At 40.0% G+C, this 14,901-nt stretch overlaps 1 protein-coding gene across 21 annotated transcripts in view; it reads right to left on the bottom strand.

Annotated features, from left to right (window-relative positions):
* Positions 1-289: 289 nt before the first annotated feature.
* The window catches only part of DTNA (dystrobrevin alpha), a 291,661-nt gene continuing 277,049 nt past the window's right edge, over positions 290-14,901 (bottom strand). For 19 of the 21 annotated variants that reach the window (XM_066330583.1, XM_066330599.1, XM_066330567.1 and 16 more), the window contains 4 exons: positions 14,640-14,729; positions 13,965-14,133; positions 13,109-13,241; positions 290-3,845 (listed from right to left, as the gene is read on the bottom strand). In XM_066330583.1, coding sequence (XP_066186680.1) covers positions 3,690-3,845; positions 13,109-13,241; positions 13,965-14,133; positions 14,640-14,729 — 548 coding nt within the window. In that variant the 3' untranslated portion in view covers positions 290-3,689. Of the gene's footprint in view, positions 3,846-9,775; positions 9,821-13,108; positions 13,242-13,964; positions 14,134-14,639; positions 14,730-14,901 lie in introns of all 21 variants that reach the window. The other 2 variants (XM_066330641.1, XM_066330647.1) reach the window with 1 other exon arrangement.

Genomic DNA, 14,901 nt, shown 5'->3' with positions numbered 1-14,901 from the left:
GGGGGAACTTCATTTTCAGGTTGTGAATTGGTAAAGATATGGAGAATTAAGTAGGGAAGAAAGAAGAAACTGCTTGGGCCACTGAAAGCAGGTGCTGCTCGGTACCAAGTTCAAAGTGCTGTGGAAGGTGGTGGAAGGAGGTCTCTCATGAAGCGGTGGAGGAGACAAAGACTACTTCCTGCACCACAGGGACACAGTTTCCTTTCGTATTGAAAAAACCCCACTGTTCGGGCTCCAAGGAACTGGACATGCAAAACCAAAATAAGCCACCAACATGATGCTCCATAAATTCCTTTTAAAAATCTTTTTAATGAAGAAATAATTCCATTCCAAAATATAGACACACAATTAAATAGTTTAATCACTTCAAAATATAACATGTCCCCAGTAGGTTCCAACACACACACACAAAACAATACTTAACAGCAATACAAAAACCCCATACAATAGCAGTTCTGTTACAATACCAATGAATATCGTGACATCTTTAGTGTCTCTGTATCTGTCTCAAGTGGTGTCAAGTACAGTAGTCTTAAAAATGCGTTGCAGTTAGTAGCCTCAAGATGTAACTCTTAGTAATTTAATTTTTTTTTTTTTTTTTTTTTTTGGTTCAAAGGTAAAAATGCCCTTTATTCTTCAGGACACTGCGGAGTGCTCGTTGTTCACAGCTCCGTCTGCTGAATTGAACCAATGTGATTACAGCAACCTGAGGTTGCAATATTTACAAGGTCTATCTACAGTAATTGCCAAGAATCAATAAGGATGGGAGAAGATGATGACTGAAAGTAAAGGCGGACACACTTATGATAAATTATGATGCAACGATTTGGCTCATGCATATAAGAAAATACATATTATATCACAACAAAGGCCACACACCTTTTTATGCAGTTTAGTTAACATTACTACTTACAGACAACCCATTCTCCACCTTTGCTTTGGACATTCAAGGACCCTATACATCTTCACATCCCTGTCTCCTGATTCCAAACCACTGGTTTTCCTCCAGTGACAGCAAAACCACCCGGAGTTTGATGGCTGAGGTGGGCCATTGGTAGTTAAGAAAAGGGCCGTATCAGGGACCTCTTCTGTAACTGTGTTTGTTTTAATGACCGCAAACCACAACCAAAATAATATTCAACAAACAGACAAAGACCAGCTGGGTGAAAATTGAGCCAGCTTAACAGTTGGAAAAATGCTCAAAATAGACATTTGCAGAGCTAAGTAAGAGGTGCTCCATCTCAGAGCTCCAGGGCATAAGGGACCCAGAACTCCAACTCTAAGGGACCATCTTGTTGTCACCAGCCTAAAAGAAAGGGGTTTGATTAGTCAACTTCAGTTCTTACTCCTAGTTCGGAAGCTCTTGCAATGGATTTAATCTAGTGCATCTATTTTAAGCATGGTGATAATGAGCACGCAGACATTAAGGTGATGAGAGGGATCTATTACTTCAGGTACAGTTAAACATGACATGGTTTGAATTAAACAGCCATTGCATGTAGCTGTGTTCTAGCTTGTTTTCTCCCTGTTCAGGAAATGCTTGCCTGGAATCCTGAGCTGACAGCAATGTCTACAGGTTCACTGGAGTAGCTTAAAACATGGAGTGCTAGGCACTAGTGGAGGCTAACTCATTCCTGAGAGGAGGCTGGAGGAGGGGACAGTGGAGGATATGGTGCCTGCCTTGTCAGGATGGCACATACCCCAGGAGCAAAGACCAGTGATTGCAAAAATGAAAAGCTTACATGAAGATATCTGGATCCCTTAGTATGCATTTGGATGTCTGAGAGCAAGCCCAGATACGCAAGGATATACAGACAAGAGATCTGCATACACAATAAAATGACATGAAAGTGAAAAATGGCAGCAGCTCTTTCATACAGATACTCATTCCCTAACACATAGTGCCCAGGGAAACAGCCACGAGCCTGGAGAATGCATGCAAACAAGTGGACTTACTGGGTCGAGCTACATAGCAATCTCACGTAAATACGGCAGCACACATCCACGTCACCATGAAAGCAAGGACAGACAAGCCACATTAACCTGCTTTGGATGGGTATCTCATCACTTGCTGTAGGCAAACGGTGCTGGTGTGAAATATCTGTATGAAACACCACTGTTTGCAGGGCTGTTAGACAGTGTCACTTCAGGTCAGCCAGGTACTGGAAGCCCAACATTGTATTAGGGCAGTGAAGTTACCTTGGCACAGAGGCGGCCCCGAGCTAACACTGTGCAGCTCAGGAGGGCTGGGCTGTCAGCGTGGAACACCTCCTGGTGTCCCTGCCTGGCTGCTGCTCCAGCTGTCCCTGGCCTGGCTCTGGTTCCTCTGCACGGCAGTGCCCTGTGCCACAGAGGTGTCACCTTTGTTTTGGAGCAGGGTGCTCTGGGGAGCACGTTGATGCTAGTTTGTGTCAATGCCTGCTTAGGAGTATCTGTAGGTTTGTAGTCATAGCAGAGCAAACGCTTTTTAGCCAGCAGCCTCGCTGCCTAACCCTGCCTAATGGCCAGGTCAGACCCCTTTCTCCTGAAATGCCTTGATACTGGAAAAATACTAAACCGGACGAAACTCCAATTCTGTAACTGTATGCCTGTCCTTTCGAAAAAATCCACTGCTCTTCTTGTGCTTTTCACTGATCGCTATTTCTCCATCCAGCTCTGAAAGAGTCTCACCACACATTTCCAAGAGGGCATGCAGAACATCTGGTGGCTGGCTAAGGCAGTACACATTCGGAAATCAAAAGAAAACAGTTGCAAGCGCACTTTATAAGCCTGTACATTTAAAGCTGAAGGCCTCGAAAATAACATAAAGGAAGGGGGCGGGGAGGAAGAGGAGGGGCAGAGAGATGGAAAGAGCTGGTTGTTGAACACATGCTTACTAAAGCTAAAACATCAATGAAACAATACCATGGAGGATTATACGTAACATCAGTCAGTTCAGGGATCTTATGGCACCTGTGGTTTATAAACAGCTTTAGCAACGAGTATTTCAAAACATAGTTCACAGTTTTAAGAAGATCTGTGCTGATTTAAAAACTAGATTCTATATCATTTGAATGTCACCTTTTGTATATGATATCTATTTGGAAAAAAAATATTTACACTAACTTCTATGGCTGATTTGTTAGATTATTTTGAAAGAAACATTCCTAAGTTACACATTAGCCCTAACTTAGAGAAGTTTTATTATTATTAATTATATTATTATTATTTTAGTACATTTTGTATAAGTCTTATTTTAAAGACTTGCAAACAAATTGCAAATATAATCTGGTACTTTGTTTTTTGGGCTACTAGATATATACACTCAGGAGTATAATCATTCAGTGTTAAATGCATAACTGTTGCTTTTTATTTCTCCCGTGGGAAAAAAAAAATGTACAGTGTATAGTAAACCAATCTACTAAAATCTCAAAGTATTCAGAAATCAAATTTCTAACTATAAACAGTATTGTCATTGTAAACTGAACAGGTTCAATATCATGTGCAAAGGGTTTACGTGAGTTATTAACAACGCTGCCATGTGCGACAGCGGCACGCGCGTCAGTCTGTTTGCTTCGCCAGTAATGAGCCATGTTACAGAAGATGTAGCTAATATAAGTTGGCTTTAAACAAAAGTCTTGTTGTCAAAAAACACACATCTACAAACTACAACTCTTAGAACAAAAGTACTGTGCTACAGTCCTCAGAACTTAGTTATGTGATTTTTTTGTCAAGAGACGCTGCACCTCTTGGTTCCACTCTTCTGTGAAGTTCGCAGCTGAGTTTTCTTCATCATCTGTCCGAAAGCAGCTCTCCTCATCATCAGTTCTCACGTAGCTTTCATTGTCTGTCTGGCTGCAGCTTCCCTGTTGAGAAACGTTCATGGAAAGTTTTTAAAGAGGGCTGTCTTAACACACACAGGCAGAGCAAGTAAAGCCTTTGACTGCTGTTTTATTGAGAGAAAAAGGGAGCTGGCCAGTTCCTGTGGTTACTCCTCAAGGAGTTAGAAAAGGAAAAATGCCATTCTACCTAGGTGAGCCACAGGTATTTGAGCTGTAAATAGAAACTTACAGGGCATGTGGGAAGTTGGAAACTTTCCTTGCCATGGGCAAGAACACTGTTGCCTGTTCTGCTGTGGGACCTTGGCGCAACTCAGTCTGCACTGGCACAGAATTGCAGTGTTCCCATTTTCCCTTCCACTTTCCTCTTCCAGGTCACTCTATAAATAGACTATGGAAAGTGAAACCATGGTTTATCTGCCCTGTGCAGTGTTCAGCCACTTGATTTACAGTCACTCACCATCATGAGCCTCCCTTCACATGTAAATGTCTTGTATGTTTTACTGTGTCTAAGAAAACCTGCAGTTACTTGAAAGGATGATTCCGGGTGCTACAGCTCATGAACAGCCTACTCCAGTCCACTGGTGCACCAGTTTCTGCTGGTGCTCCTCTGTATCCTGAAGCATCAGTGAATGTGTTCAATTCCTACAGAAGTGGCATCAAAGTTTTAGATGGTAATGGAAAATTCTTGATAGGTCACTGCTGCTCCTTCTCAGAACTATGCCATGACCTACAGTCAGGTAATACTGCAAATTTCTGCTTTTGGCACATTTATTGAAAAGGCAGTGTTTACACATTTGACCCTTCCTAAGTCAAGGAACGCATCCCTTTTTCTTTTGAACTACCTCAAAGAGAAAACCAATCTGCATTGCATGAGATATGATAATCACAGCATAATATACCACTCCCCACACATGAATCTTTTTCTACTCATTTCAGGCATAAAGCTGGTCTAAAAAATGGGAGATGAAATGCAAATTACTCCAGCAAAAATAGTTATATTAAATCTGATGAATGAAGAAAGGTCAGGTAGTTTAGTTTGCTGCTTCTCCTTCCTGAGACCATTTGATTGTATTAATTATTCAAGCATAAACACTTCCACCCCACTCCTTAATACCTAAGCTTGCCAAATGGCATAATGATCTTAATTTAGTGTCTCCTTGTGTCAAATGGTTACAAAAGACAAGCATTAACATTTGGTTGATAAATGCAAAAGAAACCTGCACTGCAAGTCCAGTGAGAGCGTCATAAAAATTTCTGAGGTGCATCTTAAATGGTATCTTTTAAAAATCAGACATGCACCTGTACCTCCTCAGTCTGCAAACTAATTTGGGAATCTCAGCAAAGGAATGTTTTGCTCTTCACAATTCAGACAAAAAAATGCAAATCAAAGGCATGGAAGAGATCAGTTCTCAGCTGCCTGAGACTGACTTTTACTGAATCAGCTTCAGTGTTATGTAAATAACAGAATTATTTAAGCTGGAAAAGATCATTCAGTCCAGCTTTAACCCAGCACTGCCAAGTCTCACCACTAAACCATGTCCCCAAGTGCCATGTCCACATGCCTTTCAAATATCTCCAGGGATGGTGACTCAACCACTTCCTTTGGCAGCCTGGCTGCTTGGCAGCTCTTTTGGTGACAAAATTTTTCCTAATATACAAAAATATAGGAACATCTCATATTTCGTGATGGTACCATTATGAACCACAAGAGAAAAATAAGAGTGGCTTGTGAAACATGGGATGCATTAAGATGCATTGACAGTAATGATAAGTATTTGGGTTTGCATCATATTTTCTGGATAAATTACTTCTCTTTGCTGGACTGTGGGAAGGGTTATTCTAAATTCTCCCCAGACTTCTCTCTGTTCCACAGCTGGCACTGGGATAGAGATACTTTCCTACAAGAAATAATGAGTACTAATAAACCTCAGAGCTTTAAACTCACTGCAACGTTTTCCAAGTGCCAAAATTAAGTCCAAGTTAAGACTCATACGATTTGTCATGATAAAAAACCAAACCTCTTCTGTTACTTAATCCACAGGTTCTTTTCTGTTACTTGTCATTCAGTGATTTTTCAAAAAACCTCATCCCCACCACTTGTGTAATTTTAGAATTGAATTCACAAATTTAAGCTGCTTCTTCCCCGTTAACTTGGTCACAGTTTTTTAGTGTTTTTTACGCCTACATGCTAAGAAGAGGAGGACTTAGGGAGAAAAATAAACCAAAAGAAAAAAAACCCAAAACACAGCTGAGTGAATGTAGCAGACATTTTTGAAAATTCCTGTGCTGTTATCCTCCTGCTATTTTCAAATGGAATAGTCCAGATAATGCTGGCTTTTACGTATTTATTCAAGAAAAAATGAAAAAAGACTGGACCAGACTGACCATACCAGCTCTCTTGGCCCATGTCAGATGTCACCTGACATCTGATTATATTCCTAATCTCTGCTGGTAAACATGAAAACAGAGGTTCCAAAAAATGGCAAGAGATGAAAAAAATATGGAAGTGTTACTCAACATGAATTCTGTCCTGGAAAAACAGGTTGAATAGACAGTATTTTTAAAGAATGCATTCATATCAAAACTTTGAGAAGACTTGGGTTTTTGTGTTTTAAAACATTTCCACCTGTTTCAATACAAACCATTCAGTCATTTTTGCAATGGAAAATGTCACCCATAGACATCCAAAGCTTCAGACTCGACAGCAGTTCATGTTGTAAGGTTTTGAGAGAGAGAGGAGCGAGAGAGTTTGGAGTGGGAATGGAACTAAATCTTTAACTGAAATTATTATGTTTTTGTCAAGATAGGGAAAATCACAGTTAAAATGAGAACAAAACATGCAATAAAGCCTCCTCTCTGTACTCCCTCTCAGTGGATGCCTTAGGTCTGATTTCTATTAGCTTTGCACACCCTCTCTCCTGTTATAATAATGCATATAAATGAAACAGGCAGGACCAATTAAAATGTGTGCCAGCACTAAGAAAGCATAGCTTTAGAAAATCTAGGAAACTGTAGGTCTCGTGAGGACATGTCCACTGCATGAGCCAACAGCAGCTAATTGGAAATGACAACTTCTTGACCAGTTTTTGAAATGCAGGCTTTCTGCTCCCACTGGCCAGTCTAGGCAAAAAAACAAATGTTATCAAGGGGATAAAGGTAAAACGACACCAAAGCTGCAGGTTCACCTAATGTCAAGATCTGCCTAATACCTGCTCAGAACAAGTTCAAATTCATTTTGTTTATTTACTAAAAATAAAACATGGCTATTGAACATAAAAAGTAAATCGAAGACATGATTAAATTATATTTTATGTGTTACTGGAATCACTCACTCTCTTGGGAATTTCTTATACTAGATTCTATTTAAAATCAGTTCTGGAAAGCTGTACATAGCACTTTTAAAGATGCAAATACAAACAGATTGCAAATCATCAATCAAATAACATCAACTTCAGATGAATGAGGAAATGAACAAAACTCTGTGGCTGGCCATCAGCAGCAACATCTATCATAAGGAGCTACAACAAACTGATCTCATTTCCCTCATCTTTGGTTTGCTTGTTTTTTTATTTTAATAAGCACAAATGTAATACTTGTGTGAGAGAAGAAAATCTGTTGGCTTTCTAGTTCCTATGGCCATCTAGGGCCATATCAACAGTATTTGTATCATTATTGACTGAATAAGGGCTTAGAAACAAAACTCTTCATGCAGCTTCTAAGCTTCAAGCAAGAACCCAATGAAAACTGCAAAAGCACTTTACATACCATGACTGGCATGAACTATTTTGAAGTAATTTTCCCAGCGCTGTGAAATACAAGTACCAAATTAAACACACGAGACATGACAGACTTCCATATTCACAATGGAGTGAATCCTGAGAAGATTCACTTACCATGTGAAGATGTATTTACCATAATGTACCATAATACATTTTGTTCTTGTGGATATAGGTGAAGTGCCAAGTCCACCAGTTTTGGATGCCAATTTCTGTAGGCCTGGGCTTTTATAGCTCCTGTGAATGTTTCAGTCTTTTGATACTGGCCAAAAGGACTCCCCTGGGAGCTGAAAAGAATTTCACTATGACAATCTTTCTTTTTGACAAGGTTTCAAAAATCATCCAGGAGATGAGATATCTCAGTCTCAGATACCTGCTAATTTCAGACAGGATAAGTATTTTCAAGAAAGCCACGCTTTTAGGGCAGTATGTTTCCCCACATCACTATATTAACACTGCTTTCCAACAAAAAGGGAAACCTTAAATAGAATTGCCTTAGTTATGTAATTTTAATGAAAAAGGATTTTTTTTTACTTATTATTGCAAGTTGTAATTATATTCAGTTATATATAATTTTCCCACTACTTACATAGTTATACACACAGGTTGTGGTTGAAAGGTGTACTTTCCTTTTCACAATGACCTGATCTAAAACTGACAACTGCACCCAAACAGAGTAAGAAAACTTACTTTTCTGGCTGTCAGTGTTTAGGAAACTCTACATGGCTCATGTTTTTAACAAGACTATTACTGAGAAAATGAATGTAACCTGAGGAGCAATGTTAGGAGAATTTTTATGAACACTTATTTGGTGTTTATAGTACTCTGGGTACTGCAGTTTATTTGCTTTTCACGTCCAGTTATTCTGCTTCAGCTGCAAGAGACACTGAGACAGATGCTTTGGAAATACCCACTACCAGCTGCTTTCACAAGGTACACATTTTAACAGTCAAATTTCACTGTCATCAGAAGATGCAAACTCCTTGAATCAGGGTCAAGTTTTACCATCAAAACTGCCATATAAATAAGGAGGTCTAGCGTAAAACATGACACACAAAATTTAATAATATGAGCTCCTGTAAGAGTTGGCACAGGCTAGTTCACTCGTTTTGCTCATCTGAACATGACCCTGCTCCTAAGCTCCACTGTCCATTTGATTTTTGATCTCTGCTTGCTTTTAGTTCTGACTTCGAGGAAGAGGTTCAGTCTGCAGACCAGAATGAGATCCCTGTTCTGCTTTCTCCTCCCTTCCCATCCCTGTCAGCCCATGGTTCAGTGTCTCAGCAGGATGGACAGCACTACCTCACTGCCATCTTCACAGCAGGGCACTGCACTCTCCTAGAAAATCAGAAATGCCAAGTTCAGGCTTCAGAAGAGGCATGAAGAAATGTATGGTCTCCCATTTCCTGGGCAAAGGTTCAGAGTAACAGGCTACTTCACAGAAATAGATGTCTGTCTTCCTGAAGAGAAACACAATTGCACAACTGGGCAATAATCTCAGTGCTGCAACTGCGAGGTTGGCAAGTGTCAGGAACATGACCTGAATATGGGACAGCAGGGAATTTATAGAGCTTGCCATATTTCTGAACTGCCAGCCTCTATCCAGTAGCTGAGTGCCTTCCACTTGGATTGGGGCATTTTAAATTTCCACAATACATCTGAGGACCCCTCTGTGGTTAAGCAGCTGGTGGATTGCTTTCTTTAATGTTTGCATAAGTCTTGTTTCACACAATAGAGTAGATGTTTTGATCTCATCCAAAATTATTTATTTCAGTTATCCTAGGAAGACTAAAGCTTTGAAAGGAATTTAAACTCGGGTCTCCTGAAACGTAATCTGGTTCCTGATCTTCTGGATTAGGTTTCTCTGTACTGGCTAATATATTTCTCTGTACTGGCTAATCATCCCCAGGGATGAAAATTCCCCGTTCTCACTCTGATGGTCAACAAAGGAAAAATATAAAAAGGGTGATGGCTTTACAGGAATCCTTAGGACTAGGAGTACAGATCCATAAATCAGAACTTATTCAGAGAGATTCCAAGGCACCCCAACATGGGTTAAAAGGAGAAAGAATCAGCATTGTCACATACATTCAGGTGCTACAAGACGCATAGTCACTGAAATGTATATTATTATGAGGATTAATTCCAAACTTTCTTCTAAATTATAATAATACTTACTTGAGAGGAGAGAGAAGAATATTGCACTCAACTTTGCAAACTGACCTGTAGACAACAAAGGACAGAAAACAGGAAGATGACAAATTAAGCCTGTGAGCAGCCAGGCAGTGTATTACTCTGAAAAAAGCCATGCACAAGCCTAGAAATAAAGGGAGCAATTAGGGACTCAGAAAATAAACCCAGTGAAAACCCAGTCTTACACAACATATCAGCAAAAGACTGTACCAGGAACAAAAGTGGAAACAGATGTGGGAGGATACACACTGTTAGCATTTACACTTGTGCATTAAATGTGTTTGGGGCTTTTTCTGATACAGATACTTGTTATTTACAACATGCTTCCAAAAAAAAAAAAGAAAAAAAAAGAAAAAAAAAAAAAGAGAGAAAGAAGCCTCCTCTAAGGTTTCATGTCCCTGATTTCCCTATGTATCTTGGTTTTTAATACTAATTTAGAGTTTAGCACAAAAAACTTTCCTGGACACAAGATGACACAAAATAGCAAGAGTGGGTTTGGGCCATCCATCTTTCATGCTACACTACATCTACATGTTTTTCTAAATGTGCTGATTTTACACGAAGTGAGACATTCAATAACATAAAAATGGTTACCAGACTGTTACTGAGGTGACCATTCTGCAACCTTAGTAGGAGTTCCTCCGTGCAGATTTTTTCAGCTGACAACAGCATTACGATAGCTACAGCTTCTGGCTTTTTTTGGCAATCCAGATGAATGCAGTGTATATGTGAGTACAAACAGTAAACCAGTTTGTAATAACTTCCAATGGTTTGATGCAAATGAGAATGGCCTCTGATCAACAGGATACCCTAAACAGAAATTTTCCAATTTTCCTTAATTTTTCTAAGTACAAAGCCGTGGCTTTTTTTAGAATACTCAGTGTTATTAGTAGAAAAAGGATAGAAGAGCAAAATACCACAAATAAACAGCAAATTGCAGAGAACAACCAACGCCAAAGCACATGTCTCAGGATCAATATATTACACTCTCTTACCAGCTCCTAATTACCTTAGTAGTCCCTATGAACTTAATACCTTTTCTTGCTTCCTTTAAACCCATTCCCTAATTTAAATGGCATCACCCATACTGGGAAGGACTTCTCATGCATTACCATTACATGCTTTGGGGCCGTGGTATCAACTAAAAATGGATTCTACTATTCTACTATTTGACAGTCACTACTGTCAAATCACTGCCTGATAGGAGCTGACAATCTCACAGACAGTAAAGTACATCATGAAACTTCTTTTGAAAAAATGCTGTAAAGCAGAACTTGTCTAGAATGAGGACTTTCTGTTTCCTTGGTGAATGTATTTTTTGACAAAACAAAAACAAACAAACCAAAACCTTTTGTTCTTTTTTGGCCAGGGGAGGGTGTGTGTGTGTTGGGTTTTTTTGTGTCTTTGTTGCCCTGGTAGAAACAAATAATGTAAACCAGTGGGGAATAAACTTCACCCGTGTTTAGTCCTGGCTCACCTAAATTCAGGAATTTTATTCTGATGTTAATATGGAAAAGATTTCCTCCCCTTCTCCTGGGAATGCTGGTGGGAAACAGCAGAAAAACTGTTTTGACTGAAGCAAGAGTAACACCCAGTGCAATCAAGTGACATGCATAATTTCTCCTGCCCTTATTTGCAGTGCACATTCATACTGAATTGTATGCATGTACAAAATCCTGCTGGAACTTGTGAAACTCAAGTAACACTGTTGCCATACACTGCACTTCCATACTGTAATCAAAATACAGTCAAACTGGTCTGCTGCTCTTTCTGAAGAAAATGGAATTTTTATCAGCAAAAATAACATTTACTATTTGATGCCTGACATCTGTGACTATTTAGGCACTTTTCTAAACTGACAATTACTTTTCCTTACATCAGCAGTAGCTGTTCATCCTGGTCAGAAGTTTAAAGGTTGTGATTTTTGACATTTCCTATCTTGGATAAAAAGTTCTGACAGTTCCCCCTATGTCACCTGCTGTTGCCTTAGTAAATGATCTATAACAATCCTGCTCCTTTTGTCATGTCCTTAAAGGCCTCTGCAATGAAATTACTTTTGGCAAGCTACCATAGGCATGCACCGGTCTACATCAACAACAACAAAAAGATGTTCACATCAACCTCAAATTGCCTCAAATTTTGGTAAGACTAAATGGACTTCTACAAGACAACATATTCTAACAGCTTTACAGAAAAGAAGACCAAAAGAGCAGCCAATCTTCATTACAACACAAGCCTGTCAGACACAGAATGTCTCCAAAGTGACCAGCACTGAACACTAGAGGAAAACTACCAGAAAAAAAAAAAAAAAAAAAGACTAGATTTTATTAGCTCCTAGGAATCAGCAGTATGAAGAATTCCTGCCCATAAAGTGATTTTGAACCTCATTTGCAGACACCTCATCTCTCAGAACATGTCTAATTTGGTATGTTCATTTAATATGCTCTTTAGGGGTGAGGTCCAAATTTGAGCCAATGACCATGTGGGAACAAAGTTATTTTTGCTTGCCTCAGCTCTACTCCCAAATAACTGAACTAGGCTTTCCTTCCTATTGACACTACTTTCAACTTTCTAAGAAGCAAAGTATTTTAAATTCAGATATTCCAAGTCAGAATAACTGAAAACATGGCAATAATTTGCAGCACCAGGTAGAATTGGAGACCATGATACAGAATTCCAGCTCCCCCTGGCATATTTGCTTTACTCAGTCTCTTAAATGCCCTTTCAGAGCTTCCTCAGGGAGGTGTTTAATAACAAATCCCCAGACTTCTCTGCACCAGATACTTGCTGAATACTTGGTTCTCTGGGATACAATTAATTTCAAACCCTTTTCTGTATCTCCAGATTCTGACAATGACAGTAACACACAGACTACACTTGAGCTTCAGTTCAGACTGGAGAAACTCTTATGAATATTTTTTGTTATTGGAGAAAAAAATCCCAAAAAACAAAACAAACCAAAAATAGCAGGACATCTTGATACCATCAACCAGCATCTGTGGGGAATGAGATCTAAGTGACTTGGTAGGCATGGGTAGAGAACAAGCTCAGAGGCAGTTCTGTCCCACCTGGCTCCCCCGTACCCTTATGGACTGCTGCTCTGTGTCTCAGGCATGTGGTCTTCTTGGACATGCACAAAGGCTGGATGCATGCGTGTCTGTGGAAGGGTGGCAGCAGTTTTTGGAATGTGGCTGCTCTGGTAACCCAGAAGAGATCATGCCCCAGAGCCCAGGGCTGGCTAGATGGCACTTGGCACCTGAGGATCATCATCCTTTCTCACTTATGGAGAAACATGGGCAGCAGGTGATCTTCTCCCACCTGGTACGCCTCATCCTGCAGCTTCTGCTTCAGGTACTCCTCCATTTTCAGTTCATTCTCCAGCTGGCGGACAGAGTCATTCTCGTAATTTTCATCATCTGCTCTGACATAAGGGTCTCCATCTTCTGTAACCCTAAAGACAATTATTAATAGCCTCCTGAGATGAATGACATTCAATAGAGTCAATAAAACTTCTCTTTATTGTAATCTATGAGGACCGTGGGATACTTTTAATCTAACCACATGCTCCACTGGTTAGTATTTTCCTGGCAGTGGAGAACACTTCTGTTGTTTCCCTCTCTCATGAAGTACACCAAAGGGCAAATTCTGCTGAAGGCACTCCCCTAAGGAAATGAGTAACAAAAGTTCTCAATAACTTCATACAAAAAGGATGAACTAAAAATAACTAGAAAGATGTCTATTGTCTCTGAAAGGAAGGATCAGGCTCTAAAAATCAATCTGTTTGTTCATCAATTGATTAGGTCAATGAAAAGAATTTTGTCTTTTCCATGTACACATTTCTCCTTTTCCAGTGAGACCTGACAGGTCCCTTAATCTGGATAAACAGGTAATAGGAGTGCGGGGCATGTTTGGGAAAACAGCTGTCCCACAGCTTCCATGCTGCCTGAGTGTTCCAGGCTGGATGTGACACAGCTCACTCCTGAGGGAGTCCTAAGTTCCAGGCTTCATTGTTTACAGAGCCCACTACTATGTAACCATGAAGCAGCCCTCACTTGCATTTTTACATTTTTATTTTTACCCCAACAATTGCGAGGGAGAGGAAATACTGGGTGCTGCACTCTGTTTTCAGAGGAAGAAGGATGAGGTCAGGAAGGGGTGTCAGGCAGGTACCCACATGTCACTGCGCAGGGAGCCGGTGGCAGCAGCGCTGTGGATGTATCCTGGCTTCCGGGCGTGGATCTGCGCCAGGAAAGCCTTCTCAGACGTCGGGGATGGAACCAGGTCATCAAAATGAGTCCGCCCAAACTCAGAGTCCACATTGCTCTCTGTCTCGCTGCCCACTTCTGCCAAGCAAAAAACTCCCATTTAACTTTCACAAAAGTACACTTGGCTATTTCTTTAGGCATTTCTTTGCCTTTCCAACCAAGAATGCCACTTCCTCAGAGTGAATAAATTCTATTATTCTACTTAGATCAGCAAAGCTTCTTCTTTGGTGGGATCAAATACTGAAGCTTTTGCTTATTTCAGATATTAGGTAGGGCATTTTAATGGTAATACTACAGACTGCATTTTACAATGTGTCCTATATGATCTATGCTAAATCTAATTTCTAAAGAGTGAAATCCTACTCCATGTGGAATCACAGACAAACTTAGAAGTTTTCATTGTATCCAGCAAGTCTATATACATGGCTTTGAGAACTGCTGAGTTCCAGAAGCTGTTATTTAGGGTATTTTTTTAATAAAAGCATAAAAAGCTTTGAAGATATGTATCTTCCTACTTCTCACCCTTTTTATATAAATGTGAAATGTCACTGTGGTGACTAGTCCCCCTCATTAGCCTCACTCACCAGAATTTAGTTCTTTTACCAAAGAAGACATGGTGTTGGTGATTGAATCTGCTGCCACCAGCAAATCATTTCTTAAGTTTCGTCTTGCACCTGAGGCAAGAGATGGACAAAGCACAGTGTTACTATTATTCACATGACATATGTTTTACTGTTGAAAGCAGTTTTGACCCTGCTGAAAGCTGTCACTATGATAATTCAGGGTATCAAAGTCCTTACGAGGGGCACGTGCAGAAGAGTTCTCTGCAGAATGGCCTCATTTACT

This window comes from Sylvia atricapilla, chromosome 1 (assembly GCF_009819655.1).
Source record: "Sylvia atricapilla isolate bSylAtr1 chromosome 1, bSylAtr1.pri, whole genome shotgun sequence".
Lineage (NCBI taxonomy): Eukaryota > Metazoa > Chordata > Aves > Passeriformes > Sylviidae > Sylvia > Sylvia atricapilla.
The sequence above is the reverse complement of the archived record's forward strand: the minus strand, read 5'-3'. Positions and strand labels throughout refer to the sequence as shown.